General features: G+C 46.4%; 2 protein-coding genes across 5 annotated transcripts in view; one reads left to right on the top strand and one right to left on the bottom strand.

The window, feature by feature from the left end:
• Nucleotides 1-14,524, bottom strand: part of SNX24 (sorting nexin 24) — a 180,241-nt gene that overhangs the window by 99,327 nt on the left and 66,390 nt on the right. The window lies entirely within an intron of this gene.
• Nucleotides 7,157-10,111, top strand: LOC128314985 (uncharacterized). Its single transcript, XM_053220283.1, is given in 1 exon segment — nt 7,157-10,111. A coding segment is annotated over 1 exon segment (2,706 nt). The 5' UTR covers nt 7,157-7,380; the 3' UTR covers nt 10,087-10,111.

Below are 14,524 nucleotides of genomic sequence, written 5' to 3'. Positions count from 1 at the left end.
GGCTGCCTAAAAATTCCAAGAAAACCAACCAGATAAAATGGTATACAATGTAAACTTCCAAACATAAAGCAAAATAAACATAAAGCAAAATAAACGTGATACGCATGAGATAAAGAAAAGAGTGGCTATTTGAAATAATGTTTAGAACACTCTCCAGTGAGCAGTACAGATTTCATAATTTATACGACAATATTTCATCCTCCACAGTTCCAAACACTTGATTACAAAGTGAAAATATAAACAAATATATGTACACACACATATATAATTATAATATCAGGACCATCAACTCTTGTGCTCAGTTTTTAGAATCAATCTATACAACACAATTCTTTTTACAGAACGGACTATAAATACTTTTTGTCAGTATAAAAAGTAATGGCATAACCAGCAGAAAATAAGAGGTGAATGGGGAAGGAAACCAAATAGGGTCGAAAATTATTTTCATCTTATATCATTGGTAATCAAAGGATACTGCTAAAAATTGGTGGATGAAGAAAATGGATCAAGTAACGTTTATTATGTTTAATAAATATAAGTCATGATACTGATTTTTTAATAATGAGATTAAAATCATACACATAGTAGAAACTGAGTATGGAGGGGAGGTACGACAGGGGTGGGTGAACTCAGTTCCTATTTCAAAGTGGAGGGACACTAGAGATTGTCTAAGATTCAGACATCAAGAAATAGAGCTTTGAATGTATTATTCAGAGTCTGGGTGCTTAAAACAAATCAGCAACCTTTCAACTAACTTATGGTTCTGGAAGGTATTAGACACATTTCGTTTTTCCTTTTACACGTTCATATAGTATTGAAAGTTTTTCTGTGTATAAACATTACTTTCAGATATCCTAATAATGACAAAGTCTCTGCTAAATGTTTTAGTTTTAAATCTCTCTGGTTGTAAAGGGAAGGTTTTTCTTCAGTTTGCCAGTGTTTATAGAATTACAGGTTTTCAAAGAATTTATTTTTAAGCAATCTCTACACCCAACGTGGGGCTTGAACTCACAACCCTGAGATCAAGAGCTGCACGTTCCACAGACTGAGCCAGCCAGGCACCCCTAGAATGACAGGTTTTCAGTGTAAACCCTAGTACTGACTAATTTTAGCTGCAGCTCCCTGATTATTTGATTAGGAAGTCTTCATTTTTCTTTTCCTCTTAAGCTGTATCTGTATGCCGTAAATCCAATCAGTCAATTCAGGGTGAGGGGAAAGTGCACTCAAATACATCACGTCATTACATGTTGATTGGCTAACATAGTTTTTCATTAGTTTCAACGGCATATAATTTTGACTTAGACTCTGTAAAAAGGAAATAGTGCTGGTCCTTTGCTTACCTGAATTGTTGTGGCAATGCATCAAATATGGTGGTAAACAATGGAGCATCCTGAAAGACAGATGCTTTATGAGCTTTATTTGTTCTCTTTTGTAACCTGCTTTGCAGGAATGAAAACAGATACCTTTTATCTGCACTACTTGCTAACTTGTGCCAATCTCTAAACACCCTGGAGCCATAGTATCTCCGTTAATAAAACAGGAATGACAAAATGATGTCGAATTATATTCGTTTGTTGGCTAATAAACGTCTTGGTGCTCTGTAAGATGCTCTGAAATGGAACAGGCAATTGCTAATTATGAAGTGGGCAACAAAGTGTCCAGCAGGAAGCACACGATGGTTTCCAGGAGCACGTAGGCCAGGCTTCCTCACGGGCTGCTTGGGGAAGAGATCTGTGCCTGAAAGAGCTTGTCATAGAGCAGAACAAAAAGAATCTATCATTCTTCTCCCAAATTACTCATCTGTAAACTGCCTCGCCTCATCACAAGCTCATGGCTTCTGCAAAAAGCAACTCTTCGATCTGCCTCCAAACCATCAACCCATCCTGTTCTCCACAGCTTTCCCAAGCCAATGACATCCAACGCCTTCCTAAATCCTCCCTCACCCGGGCACCAACTACACAGAGCAGGCTCACCTACCCTAGGGCTTATGCTTCCAAGGGAGGCCCTCGAGGCCAAGGAGTCCCATCCTAGCCTCCATCCAGCCTCCATTCCAGTGCCTTCCAGAATTTTAGGCATCGCTGTCTTCCATACCTTCCCCTTAAACAGACTATCTACGTGGTACAATATTATTACTTTTTTAAAATGTTTATTTACTTTTGAGAGAGGCAGACAGACAGATAGAGTGTGAGTAGGGAAAGAGCAGAGAGAGAGGGAGCCAAAGAATCCGAAGCAGGCTCCAGGCTCTGAGCTGTCAGCACAGAGCCCGACGCAGGGCTTGAACTCACAGACTGCGAGATCATGACCTGTGCTGAAGTCGGACACTTAAACGACTGAGCCACCCAGGCACCCCAGCATAATCATATTACTTAAAGTGCAGTCACACTCTCTAAGTTTCGCCACATGTATTCCTATTGACGTCATATAATATGTATTATATGCCCCAAACAAACTGGACTTTTTCTAAGGAGAAAATCATCACCAAAAAGAACCTACCACAATGTTGTAAGAAAGCATTTGCAATATATACTAGTTGGAAAAGCAGGAGAAAATATTTTATCCATACAAAGCTGCTGACTCTCAAATCTGCAGAACAAATGACAAAGGAAATCAAAATGATGCCAGAGTGGTTGAATTACAAATTATCATGATTTTCCCTGCAATCTGCATTTTTCTCGATAGCATGCATATATTATTTTTACAATGAGAAGACAAATTTAATCTACTTTCTGCCTTCTTAAGTCCTACTGGGGTAAATGTAATAAATGATTATTATTCAATTTTTTAACACGAACATCAAGCTCTTACAAAATTCATTTAATGAATTTCCCCAGATATTTACTGTGCATCTCTACGTGCCAAGCCCTTCGCTATGCTCTGTATTAAGAACAAAGGCGGCAGCAGCTAACCTTTTTTAAATTGTCCCTATTTATTTATTTTTAAATAGGCTCCACTCCCCATGCGGGCTTGAACTCATGACCCTGAGATTAAGAGTTGCATGCTCTACAGACTGAGCCAGCCAGGCGACCCTACCATTTTTTGAGTGCTTCCTATGTATTCTGCAGTGTTCCAGGCACTTTCATTTATTAACTGGTTTAATCCACACAAAACCCTATGAGGTAAGCAGGTACCAGTATTATTCCCACCCCCATATGTGAGGAAACCAAGCCACAAAGAGGCCCAGAGCTTAAAGACACAGAACCAGGAATGGATTTATAAACTCAGACAGTCTGAGTTCCAAAGCCCACAATCCATTAACTACAGAAACAGTGGTGAGCCAAACCCATCATTCTAGCCTTTGTGGTGCCTACATAGAAGAAAGAGTGAAATTAAGAAAGTAGTCAAAACAATATATAATTATGAGGTATGATACAAACTATAAAAGAAAAGTATAAAAACCTATGTGAGCTATCCTCAATATAAAAATGCTTACTTTTATTTTATTTTTAATTTTTTAATGTTCAATTTTTAAAAATGTTTATTCATTTTTGAGAGAGACAGAGAGAGAGAGAGAGAGAGAGAGACAGCAAGAGAGAGCAGGGGAGGGGAAGAGAGAGAAGACACAGAATCTGACGCAGGCTCAGGCTCTGAGCTGAGAGCAGAGAGCTCAGTGTGGGACTCGAACTCATGAGCCGTGAATCATGACCTGAGCCGAAGTTGGACAGTTAACCAATTGTACTACCCAGACATCTCTAAAATGCTTATTTAAAAAAAAAAAACAAAAAAACCATGTACATAAGGGAAGACAAGATTTGCTCTCTGGAGTCAGGGAAGGTTTCTTTCAACAGCTGATGTTTCCGAAAAGACCTACGGTAAAGGTAGGCAAAGAGGAAGGGCAAGCACTAGGCAGACCTTGTGCAAAGGTCCCAAGGCAGCAGGTGAGACGAGGCAGAAGCTGAGTCTAGGGCCCTCATCCTGGAAGCCTAGCACCTCTTTAAGAGGCTGGAAAGCAGACTAACAGTAAACTCAAAGGCTCAACAAGAACAATTACCTAGTGCATAGGGCTTAGTTCTACTCTCTGGAAAAAAAACTGTGAACGAGAGGAAGATCAAAAGCTTATTTACATTTGAATGGAAGGGAGACAAAGACAATCACACAAGTAAATGCATATTAGCTGATAAGTGCTACAGAGGCCAAAGAAATCAGGATAATGAGGACAGAGAGGGCCTCGATGGGGGCGGGTATGGCTGTGATATAGGATGGTCAGCAATGGTCTGACCAAGAAAGTCATATCTGAGCAGAGACCTTGTATTAGTTTTCTACTCGTACTGCACAAACACAAAGTGCCATTTCTTCTCTCACAGCTCTGTGGGCGAGGAGGGCAGTGTGGCTGGCGGCCTTCTCTGCCTCACGTTCATGGGGCTAAAATCAAGGTACTGGTGGGGCGGTGTTCCCTTCGATGGTTCACTGGGAGAAAAGGTTTCCGTCTCCTTGTGGGTCTAAGACTGTGGTCCCCATTTCCAGGCAGCTGTAGCACTGGGGTCCCCGTTTCCTTGCACTTGTAGAATGGTGGTCCCCTTTTCCTCACTGGCTGTCAGCCTAGTACACGGCTCCCACCTTCTAGAGGCTGCCTGTGATCTTTGGCTTATGGCCTGCTTTCTCCATCTTCAAAACCAGCCAAGCAGTCCTTCTCATGTGACACGTCTCTTACCTGCTTTCCTGCATTCTCTTCCACTTTTAAGGACTCAGGTGATTATACTGGTGAAAATACAAAATAGCCTCGATGACTCAAGGTCCTTAACCTTAATCACAAGTATGAAGTCCTTTCGACACATAAGGTGACATATTCGTGGGTCTGGGGATTAGGGTATAGACATTCTTGGACCATTAGTCCCTTTACCATAGGCCTGAAGGAAGTGACAATACTGGGGGTGGGCAGAGGGGTCCATGGAGATATTTGACATGTTATGTGCCTGCAGTGATCAGGAGGGAAAAGAGTTGGTAAAAGAGGTCTGAATGGTGGCACCAAGACGTGAACGGAAGCAGAAAGAAAAGCACAGACTGACAACGAAAAGTGGAGTCTGTTTAAAAAAAGAGGAACCAGGGTGCCTGAGTGGCTCAGTTGAGCATCAGACTCTTGATTTCAGTCCAGGTCATTACCTCACGCAGTTCATGAGTTTGAGCCCCACATCGGGCTCTGCACTAACAGTGTGGAGCCTGCTTGGGAGGCTCTCTTGCTCTCGTGCTCTCCCTCTCTCTCTCTCTCTCTCTCTCTCTCTCTCGCTCCTCCCTCTTCCCCTTCTCTGCCCCTCCCCCCCAAAATTAAATAAACATTTTTTTTAAATTTTCTCAAAGGGAGAAGAAAGAGGAACCAAATATAATGGGGAGGTTTGGGGCCTGAACAACACGAAGGATAGTCCGGATCTGACCGTCTAGGAAGAGATGCTCACATTGGGGTGTATGGTTTTACCACTGAGGCAGTCGGAAGCCTTTGCTGAGTTTTAAAAGCCTTCCCCTTCCAAATTAAACTTCTCTCAAACACCAGATGACTTGGTGTTCAGGTTTTGCAGTACTGACCACCTTTTGGATAAAATACAGATTGTCATTGTTTCTTCTAAAATGTTGAATTCAGGACTCAGGAAAGAGAGGCATTTCTCCACTTAGTGAATGGAACTGACCTCCAGAATTCATAGTTGAAGTACTCTAAGACTCAGCACGGATTTTCTCATAGAATAAGTATAAAGTATTCCAACTCATAAAAAAAAACCTATTTATCCCATAATCTGCATAAATTACAAGTGTGAAATTATTTCACCCATCAGATTTGCAGTACAACACAGCGGGTCAGAGTTCTAGCTCTTCAATCAAACTACCTGGGTTTGAATCCTGTGTTTCCTGCTGCTCTCCTCTGAGCTGTCCTAACACTCCATGATTTGGGCCAACGGTACCTTTCAAACAGATCTATTGCTGGGATTAAATGTGATTATCAATGTGAATAATTTGCCCCCCTGTCTGGTATTGAGCAAGAACCCAAACAAGAGTATTACCTACTAAAGTCATTATCAACACTGAGTCATGGCTACAACTGTTTTTATCAGCATAAAGGAGGGTAGACGTCTTGGTGGACTAAGAGGGGAAAAGATGACCCCGCATGAAAGTGAAAGGGCGGGCCTACGCCAGCCGACTCCATCTTGTTCTGTGTCCTTCACCTTGACCACACCTCCTCCCCTTGAGTAACCCCCCCCTCACCTGCCTAACAGGACTCGACCCTTTCCCAGGACCCTTCCCCAGCCAATCGGCTGAGGCCATAGCCATTACCTCACCAACTGCCCCCAGGCCCCAATAAAACCTTTGTCCTTTTGAAACTCGCTCTCTTTCCCTGGTATCTCACCGCTGCGTCGGGTGCAGGTAGGGGATTGAGCTCGAGCTAGCTCGAATAAAGGCTCTTTGCTTTTGCATCGGACTCGGCTCCCTAGTGGTCTTTGGGGATCACGAATTCTGGGCATAACATTTGGGGGCTTGGCCCGGGATCCCCAAGACCCTGAGGGAACCCCGAACCGGAGAGCCTGACTGGCCACGGTTAGTGTCTGTTTGTTCTGTCTTTTCTGTGTGAGCTCATTTCTGGAATTCTGGTAGTGCCCGACGCGGTCTAAGTGGACGCACTGGAGGACCACGGGCCGGGAGTTTCGGAAGACGTTCCGATTCTCCCTTCTGGAGGGACGTGGAATCCCCTCAAAGGTCTGAGACGAGGCGGGTCGCTCCCGCTGGTCGGCGTGAGGCCGTCGTCTTTGGAGGGACGTGGAATCCCCTCATCGGTTTTGGAGGGACGTGGAATCCCCTCATCGGTTTTGGAGGGACATGGAATCCCCTCAAAGGTCTAAGCTAGCTTGCAGTTTTGCTTCCATGGAGTTGGAAGACTTTCTAGGGGCCCTCTGTTTGTCTGTTTTTGTGTTTCTCTGTTTTGTTCTGTGGACTTGCTGGACGGACGTTATGGGACAGACTCAGACTACTCCTCTAAGTATTATGATTGATCACTTTAAGGATGTGAGGGGAAGAGCTAACAACCTCAGTGTGGAAGTCCGAAAGGGTCGGTTGCAGTTTTTTTGTTCTAGCGAGTGGCCAACTTTCAATGTCGGATGGCCACCCGAGGGGACCTTCGACCTCCCTACCATCCACCGAGTCAGGAGTATCATCTCTCGGCCTAAGGTGGGCAATCTTGATCAGCTCCCTTACATTGTCACTTGGCAGGACCTTGTAGAAGACCCACCCTCTTGGCTTAAGCCCTTCCTAACCCTGCTCCCTCCGGAGCCAAAACCCATTCTTGCTTTGCAGGAGACAGAGAAGAGGAAAAGTCTTACCCAGCCTTCAGCACCCCTCTACCCTGTCCTACAGGGGGGTACTGAAGAAGAATTAATTTTTCCTCCCCCGTATAACCCCTCTAGGATGCCGGAAGAACACCATCCTCCCCCTCGGGGGGAGGCAGACGCTGTTCCGAGAGCGGGAGGCGGAAACGTTCCAGGGGGAAGCCCGCCCTTTACCAGACAAAGGGCTCAGAGGGGGCAATCCGCCTCCACTGCCGACTCCACTATTCTGCCCCTGCGAGCCACCGGACCCCCAGACGCGGAGGGGAATCAGCCCCATCACTATTGGCCTTTCGCCACTAGTGACCTCTACAATTGGAAAGCTCAGAATCCTAAGTTTTCCGAGAAACCGGCAGGGCTTATTGATTTATTAGACTCTGTTCTTTTTACCCATCAGCCCACGTGGGATGATTGCCAGCAGCTTTTGCAGGTCCTGTTCACGACTGAAGAAAGAGAAAGAATCCTCAGTGGGGCCCGAAAACTAGTTCCAGGCGCAGACGGGAATCCCACCACCAACCAGGCTCAGATAGATGCCTCCTTCCCCTTAACTCGGCCCCAGTGGGATATCAACACGGCAGAAGGTAAGGAGAGGCTCCGGGTCTACCGCCAGACTCTAATGGGGGGTCTCCGAATGGCTGCTAGAAAGCCAACCAATTTGGCCAAGGTAGGAAATGTACAACAGGGAAAAGATGAATCTCCGGCTGCCTTTTTAGAACGGATCATGGAGGCATTCCATACCTATACCCCCATGGATCCAGAGGCTCCGGAAAGCAAGGCAGCTGTTCTCATGGCCTTTGTAAACCAATCGGCCATAGACATTAGGAGAAAATTACAGAAAATAGATAGACTAGGAGAAAAAAGTCTGCAGGACTTACTGGTGGTAGCCGAAAAGGTAGATAATAACCGGGAGCCTCCTGAGGACAAGCAGGCTCGCGCCATGGCGGCTGCCAGCAGTAAGCAGACTCGAGGCCTGGCCAGAATACTACTAGCTACCACTGCTGACTTCCCCGAGGAACGAGACCGCCGTCTCCGGCAGCTGGCAGACGACACAAGAAAAGGTAAAAGCACCAAGGGGGGGAAGCAGAGGCTGCAGAAGGATCAGTGCGCATACTGCAAGGAGATAGGGCATTAGGCCCGAGATTGTCCAAAAAGAGCCAGCGGGAAGGGAAGCAAGACTGACCGAGTAAAAGTCCTAGAGCTGGATGAACTAAGTGATTAGGGGAGCCAGGGTTCGGACCCTCTCCCCGAACCCAGGGTAACTCTTAAAGTGGAGGGGACCCCTATTGACTTCCTTGTCGACACCGGAGCACAACATTCGGTCCTCCGCACCCCACAAGGAAAACTAGCCAGCAAGAAGTCCTGGGTACAAGGGGCAACTGGTATGAGCCAGTATTCATGGACTACCTGAAGAACAGTAGATTTGGGAACGGGCCGGGTATCCCACTCCTTTATGGTAATACCAGAATGCCCCTACCCACTGTTAGGACGGGACTTACTGACCAAGATTGGAGCTCAGATAACTTTCAGACAAGGGGGGCCTCAGGTCACCGATGGCAAGGGCCACCCCATCCAGGTCCTGACCATGAAACTGGAGGATGAATACCTCCTCCACCAGGAGGCGCTCCCAAGAGAGGATAATATAGACAGATGGCTACGAGAATTCCCCTCAGTTTGGGCAGAGACAGGGGGGATGGGACTAGCCGCTCACAGGACCCCAGTCCTGGTAGAGCTCAAGCCAGGAGAGAGTCCGGTAAGGATCAAACAATACCCCATGTCTCAGGAGGCCTGGAAGGGGATCCAGCCACACATCCGGAGACTACGAAGCCTAGGGGTACTAGTTCCTTGCCAGTCTGCCTGGAACACCCCCTTACTGCCGGTCAAAAAGCCTCACACAAATGACTACCGACCGGTACAAGACCTCCGGGAAGTAAATAAGAGGGTCGTGGACATACACCCAACTGTTCCCAACCCATATACTCTCTTGAGCTCCTTGGCGCCCTCCAGGGTCTGGTATACTGTACTAGATTTAAAGGACGCCTTCTTCAGTCTGCTGCTGGCACCCCAGAGCCAACCCTTGTTCGTCTTCGAGTGGCATGATCCGGAGGAGGGCTCCAGTGGGCAACTCACCTGGACACGGCTACCTCAGGGATTCAAAAATTCACCCACCATCTTTGACGAGGCTCTACACGAGGACCTGGTATTTACAGACACCTTCTCTGGCTGGGTGGAGGCCTACCCAACCAAGCATGAAACGGCTCAGACGGTGGCTAAGAAGCTACTAGAAGACATCTTACTCAGGTATGGTTTTCCTGCCATGGTAGGATCAGACAATGGACCAGCTTTTATCTCGCAGGTAACACAGGCAGTAGCCAAGGCGGTGGGGGCAAACTGGAAATTACATTGTGCTTATAGGCCCCAGAGCTCAGGACAGGTAGAAAGAATGAATAGAACCCTAAAAGAGACCCTTACCAAATTAACCATGGAGACTGGCGGGGACCGGGTGACTCTCCTACCGTACGCCCTTTACCGGGTTAGAAACACTCCTTACACTCTGGGTTTTACTCCCTACGAGATCATGTTTGGCAGGCCACCCCCTGTTATTCCCAGCCTTCGAGCTGAACTTATTGCTGAGTTTAAAGATCAAGAACTTTTTCTTTCCTTGAGCGGGCTCCAGAGGGCGCACGAGGACATTTGGCCGCGCCTCCGTGCCATCTACGAGGCTGGCCCGATCCCGACACCTCATCAGTACAGGCCAGGAGACTGGGTCTACGTCAAGAGGCACCACTGAGAGACTCTCGAGCCGCGCTGGAAGGGACCCTACATCGTGGTGTTGACAACCCCCACCGCTCTCAAGGTAGAAGGCATCGCGACCTGGGTCCATCACACCCACGCTCAGCCAGCGGACCCCTCCTCGATCCGGAATGACGTTGTCATGTGATGGGCCATCATTCTGGACCAACACAACCCGCTCAAGCTCAAGCTACAGCGCATTTGACCTACCTAATATTGGTAACTCTGTTAACTCTGCTTGCCATTGCTCATGCTGCCGGGAGTCCCCACGCCCCCCAAAACATCACCTGGCAGATCATAGACACCAGCTCGGGGACAATACTTAATCAGACGTCCCAGAGCCACCCCAGGGACACTTGGTTCCCCAGAACTTTGCGTAAACCTCCAAACTCTGTTCCCCTTGTCACCATAAATGCAGCCGGTCCCATGATTGGGTCCCTAAGCTACATGACAAGGGGGGAATGAAAGGGCGGGCCTACGCCAGCCGACTCCATCTTGTTCTGTGTCCTTCACCTTGACCACACCTCCTCCCCTTGAGTAACCCCCCCTTCACCTGCCTAACAGGACTCGACCCTTTCCCAGGACCCTTCCCCAGCCAATCAGCTGAGGCCATAGCCATTACCTCACCAACTGCCCCCAGGCCCCAATAAAACCTTTGTCCTTTTGAAACTCGCTCTCTTTCCCTGGTATCTCACCGCTGCGTCGGTGCAGGTAGGGGATTGAGCTCGAGCTAGCTCGAATAAAGGCTCTTTGCTTTTGCATCGGACTCGGCTCCCTAGTGGTCTTTGGGGATCACGAATTCTGGGCATAACAAAAGTAACTTACTGACCATATCTGTTCATCTCTAGGAGTGAGAAGTACTTTTCTCTCCATCACCAGAACTTCTTCACCCTGCAGTGCATACACATGGTGGGTCTCTGCAGCCACCTCTGTCAATACCCAATGGGAATCATGTGCTCCAGAAGAGACTTGACTGGCATCTAAGTCCCAGAGGAATCCTGACTTCGCTCAATCTGCGTTAAAGATTCCAGAGCTGCGATCTGTATCTACCTGTATGGTTTTGGAAGCCCTGTCTCACTGCTGATTCATGATACTGTTGAGGTCAAACAAAATTTCCAGGTCTTCCCCAAGAGCTCTTGAACAAGTGGTTTTCAGATTGGAGGTCAGACTTTAGAAATGACCTGTTCAGGGCAGCCTGGGTGGTGGCTCAGTTGGTTAAGCCTTCAACTTTGGCTCAGGTCATGATCTCATGGTTCGTGAGTTGAAGCCCCGCATCGGGCTCTGTGCTGATGGCTCAGAGCCGAGAGCATTTGGATTCTGTCTCCCTCTCTCTTTGCCCCTTCCATGCTCACACTCTGTCTTTGTCTCTCAAAAATAAACATTAAAAAAAAAATTTTTTTAAAGAAACGACCTGTTCAATAAAACAGTGTCCACTTGAACCCAGTGTACGAGGATATTGAGACTTTTGTGAAAAGTGTCACAAGTCATCCAAGTCATGAGCCAGCCTCTTTGCCAACCTTTGGGTCCTGTGCAAATCTAAAGTGTCTTTCTCCTTCCAGGCCTCAGATCTCACCTGCCGACCTCCCAACTGGTCTCTCTGCTCTACTCTTGCCCTGAAACAATGTGTGTTTCAGAGCAGCCAAAGTGGCCCTTGGCAACCCTCTATCAGATCATACCACTGCCCTGCTTAAATCTTTCCAGTGGATTTCCATCACTCCCAGAACAGAATTCAAGTCCTTAACCCGCACTACCGGGCCCTACACCCTCCAGCTCCAGAACCCATCCCTCCCCTCCTCCATTTCTCTAGCACACCCGTCTTCCTCACCCTGGTCCAGCTACGCCAGTGTCCTTGTTGACTATCAAATGGATGGAGCACATTCCCAACTCTAGGGTTTGACATGCTTCTTCTACTTAAAAGCGTTTCCCTCATTTTGTTCAAATGCTGTACATGGTCACCTTCTCTGAGAGGTGTTATCTAACTACTCCATCTAAATCAGAGACTCTCGCCACCATTCTCTGTCCCCAGACACACACACACACACACACACACACACACACACACACACACACAATGCTGGTTGTTTTACTGTCTGTTTCCCCACTAAATTACAAATTCTCTAAGGGCAGACACGTCATCTATTTTGTTCACTGTTATTGGTCCGCTGCCTTAAATGGCATCTGGCAATAGAACAGGTTGAATCCACAAAATAAACGAGGAAGGAAAGAGGGACAGAAAGAGTGAGCAAGTAATTAATGGCGGGACAACATGCTGCAGAGAACATGACTACACCCTAGGCCAGCACAGCAGTCTTACAGCAAAAGGGTAAGATGAGTTATTTTTGTAAGGAAAACAATCAGTAAGTTAGACATGACAGAGGTAGACTGTGCAAGATAAGATGGCTTCTTATAGAAAATGTGTTGCTCTTGGTCAAAAGAACACTGTTCACGAGAACCCGGAAGCTATGAAAATAGTTTTGAAATGCAGCCCCTTTAGTAAAAACAAACTAGGAGTCAGGGCACCTGGTTGCTCAGTCAGTTGAACGTCTGACTCTTGATTTTGGCTCAGGTCACGATCTCAAGGTTCATGAGCCTGAGCCCCACAGTGGGCTCTGCACCAGGAGTACACAGCTGGCTTGGGATTCTCTCTCCCACTCTTCCTCTGCCCCTCCTCCACTCACACTTTCTCTCTCAAAATAAATAAATAAACTTAAAAAAAAGAAACCAGTAGTCTTTTCTAGTTTGTATTTTACTTTTTAAAGAAACTACGAGTCTTCTTAATAATCAGTACTATTCTGTAGAAGCTATACACAATATGGTAGATAGAGCACCAGTCTGGAGTCAGATACAAATGACATCCAGATCTGCCATTTGCTGGTGGTGTTTCGTTGTAGCCATTGCTTATCCACTCGAAGCCTTAATTTCCTCATATGTAAAATAGGGAAGATAATACCTACTGCTTGGGGCTGGTGATGGAGTAAGTAAATAAGACAAGGTATATGAAACACTTAGCACCCAGCCTGGCATACGGTTGGTACTCCATACGTTCTAGTATCTTCCTGAATATCACTATGTCTCTTACAAGCCTAAATGAAATCTGAGGCTATACATTGTCTTGATTTCTCTAACACACTGAAGCACCATAATGCACTACACTCATTTCTTAAAAAACATATTCTCACTACAAAAATCTACACAATTCAGAAGATCAAAAACGTTAAAGCATTCTCTATGTAGATATACATACACCTATATACATATACATACATGTGTAGACAGATAGATTTTTTCTTAACCAAAAAAGGTGTAAACAGTAAGTTTGAGGGGCGCCTGGGTGGCTCAGTCGGTTAGGCGGCCGACTTCGGCTCAGGTCATGATCTCGCGGTCCGTGAGTTCGAGCCCCACGTCGGGCTCTGTGCTGACAGCTGAGAGCCTGGAGCCCGTTTCGGATTCTGTGTCTCCCTCTCTCTGACCCTCCCCCATTCATGCTCTGTCTCTCTCTGTCTCAAAAAAGGATAAACATTAAAAAAAATTTTTTTTAAAAAGAGTAAGTTTGAATGGCTGAGAATTACTGGTCTCATTCCTAATGACCTGGGCTTATATTTCTATAGGCACCAAGAAGGTGAGATCCAAGATTGTCCTGTGTTCTCTCAATGTTGAACTTGGAGTCTTTACTGGACCCCAGAAAGTAAAGGCTGTTTGACTATAGGCAATCTGCAATATACATGTCAGCTTCAAAGCTCTACTGCTCAGCTTTGAAGCATGGGCAGAGAGCAGGTGGGGAGGGACAATATCTAAACCCATGAAAGGCTGCAGACCATTGTGTCAACTCTACAACTGAGAATCCTAAAGAGGTATTCTGTTATTCCTGTTGAGGAGAAAGAAGCTTCTGTTCCACAGAAAGGGGTTAGAGGGGATCTGTTCATACAGAATGGACCTATAAGACCTACAAGACGTAAGCTCTTTAAGATTGTGGAATTCTCAGCCTTCTTTCTAAACTCAGAATTTCAATTCTTCCCAAGAAAAAAATGTTTATCACGTTTTTTACTGTCCCAATAGAAGCCTGGTTTAAAACTATCACACTGTAGGAGTGTCTGAGTGGCTCAGTCGGTTAAGTGTGAGACTTTGGCTCAGGTCATGATATCACAGTTCATGAGTTCGAGCACCGCATCAGACTCTGTGCTGGTAGCTCAGAGCCTAGGGCCTGTTTGGGATTTTCTCTCCATCTCTCTCTGCCCCTCCCCTGCTTGTGCTCTGTCTCTCTCTCTCTCATATATAAAGATTTAAAAAAATTTAAACCGTCACACTGTAGGGGTGCCTGGGTGGCTCAATCACTTAAGTATCTGACTCTTGACTGGCTCAGGTCATCTTGGGATTCTGTCTCCTTCTCTTTTTGCCCCTCCTCCCCTCACAATCTCCCTCCCTCTACCTCTCTCTCT

This window comes from Acinonyx jubatus, chromosome A1 (genome assembly GCF_027475565.1).
Source record: "Acinonyx jubatus isolate Ajub_Pintada_27869175 chromosome A1, VMU_Ajub_asm_v1.0, whole genome shotgun sequence".
NCBI lineage: Eukaryota > Metazoa > Chordata > Mammalia > Carnivora > Felidae > Acinonyx > Acinonyx jubatus.
This window is presented reverse-complemented; position numbering and strand designations above follow the sequence as displayed.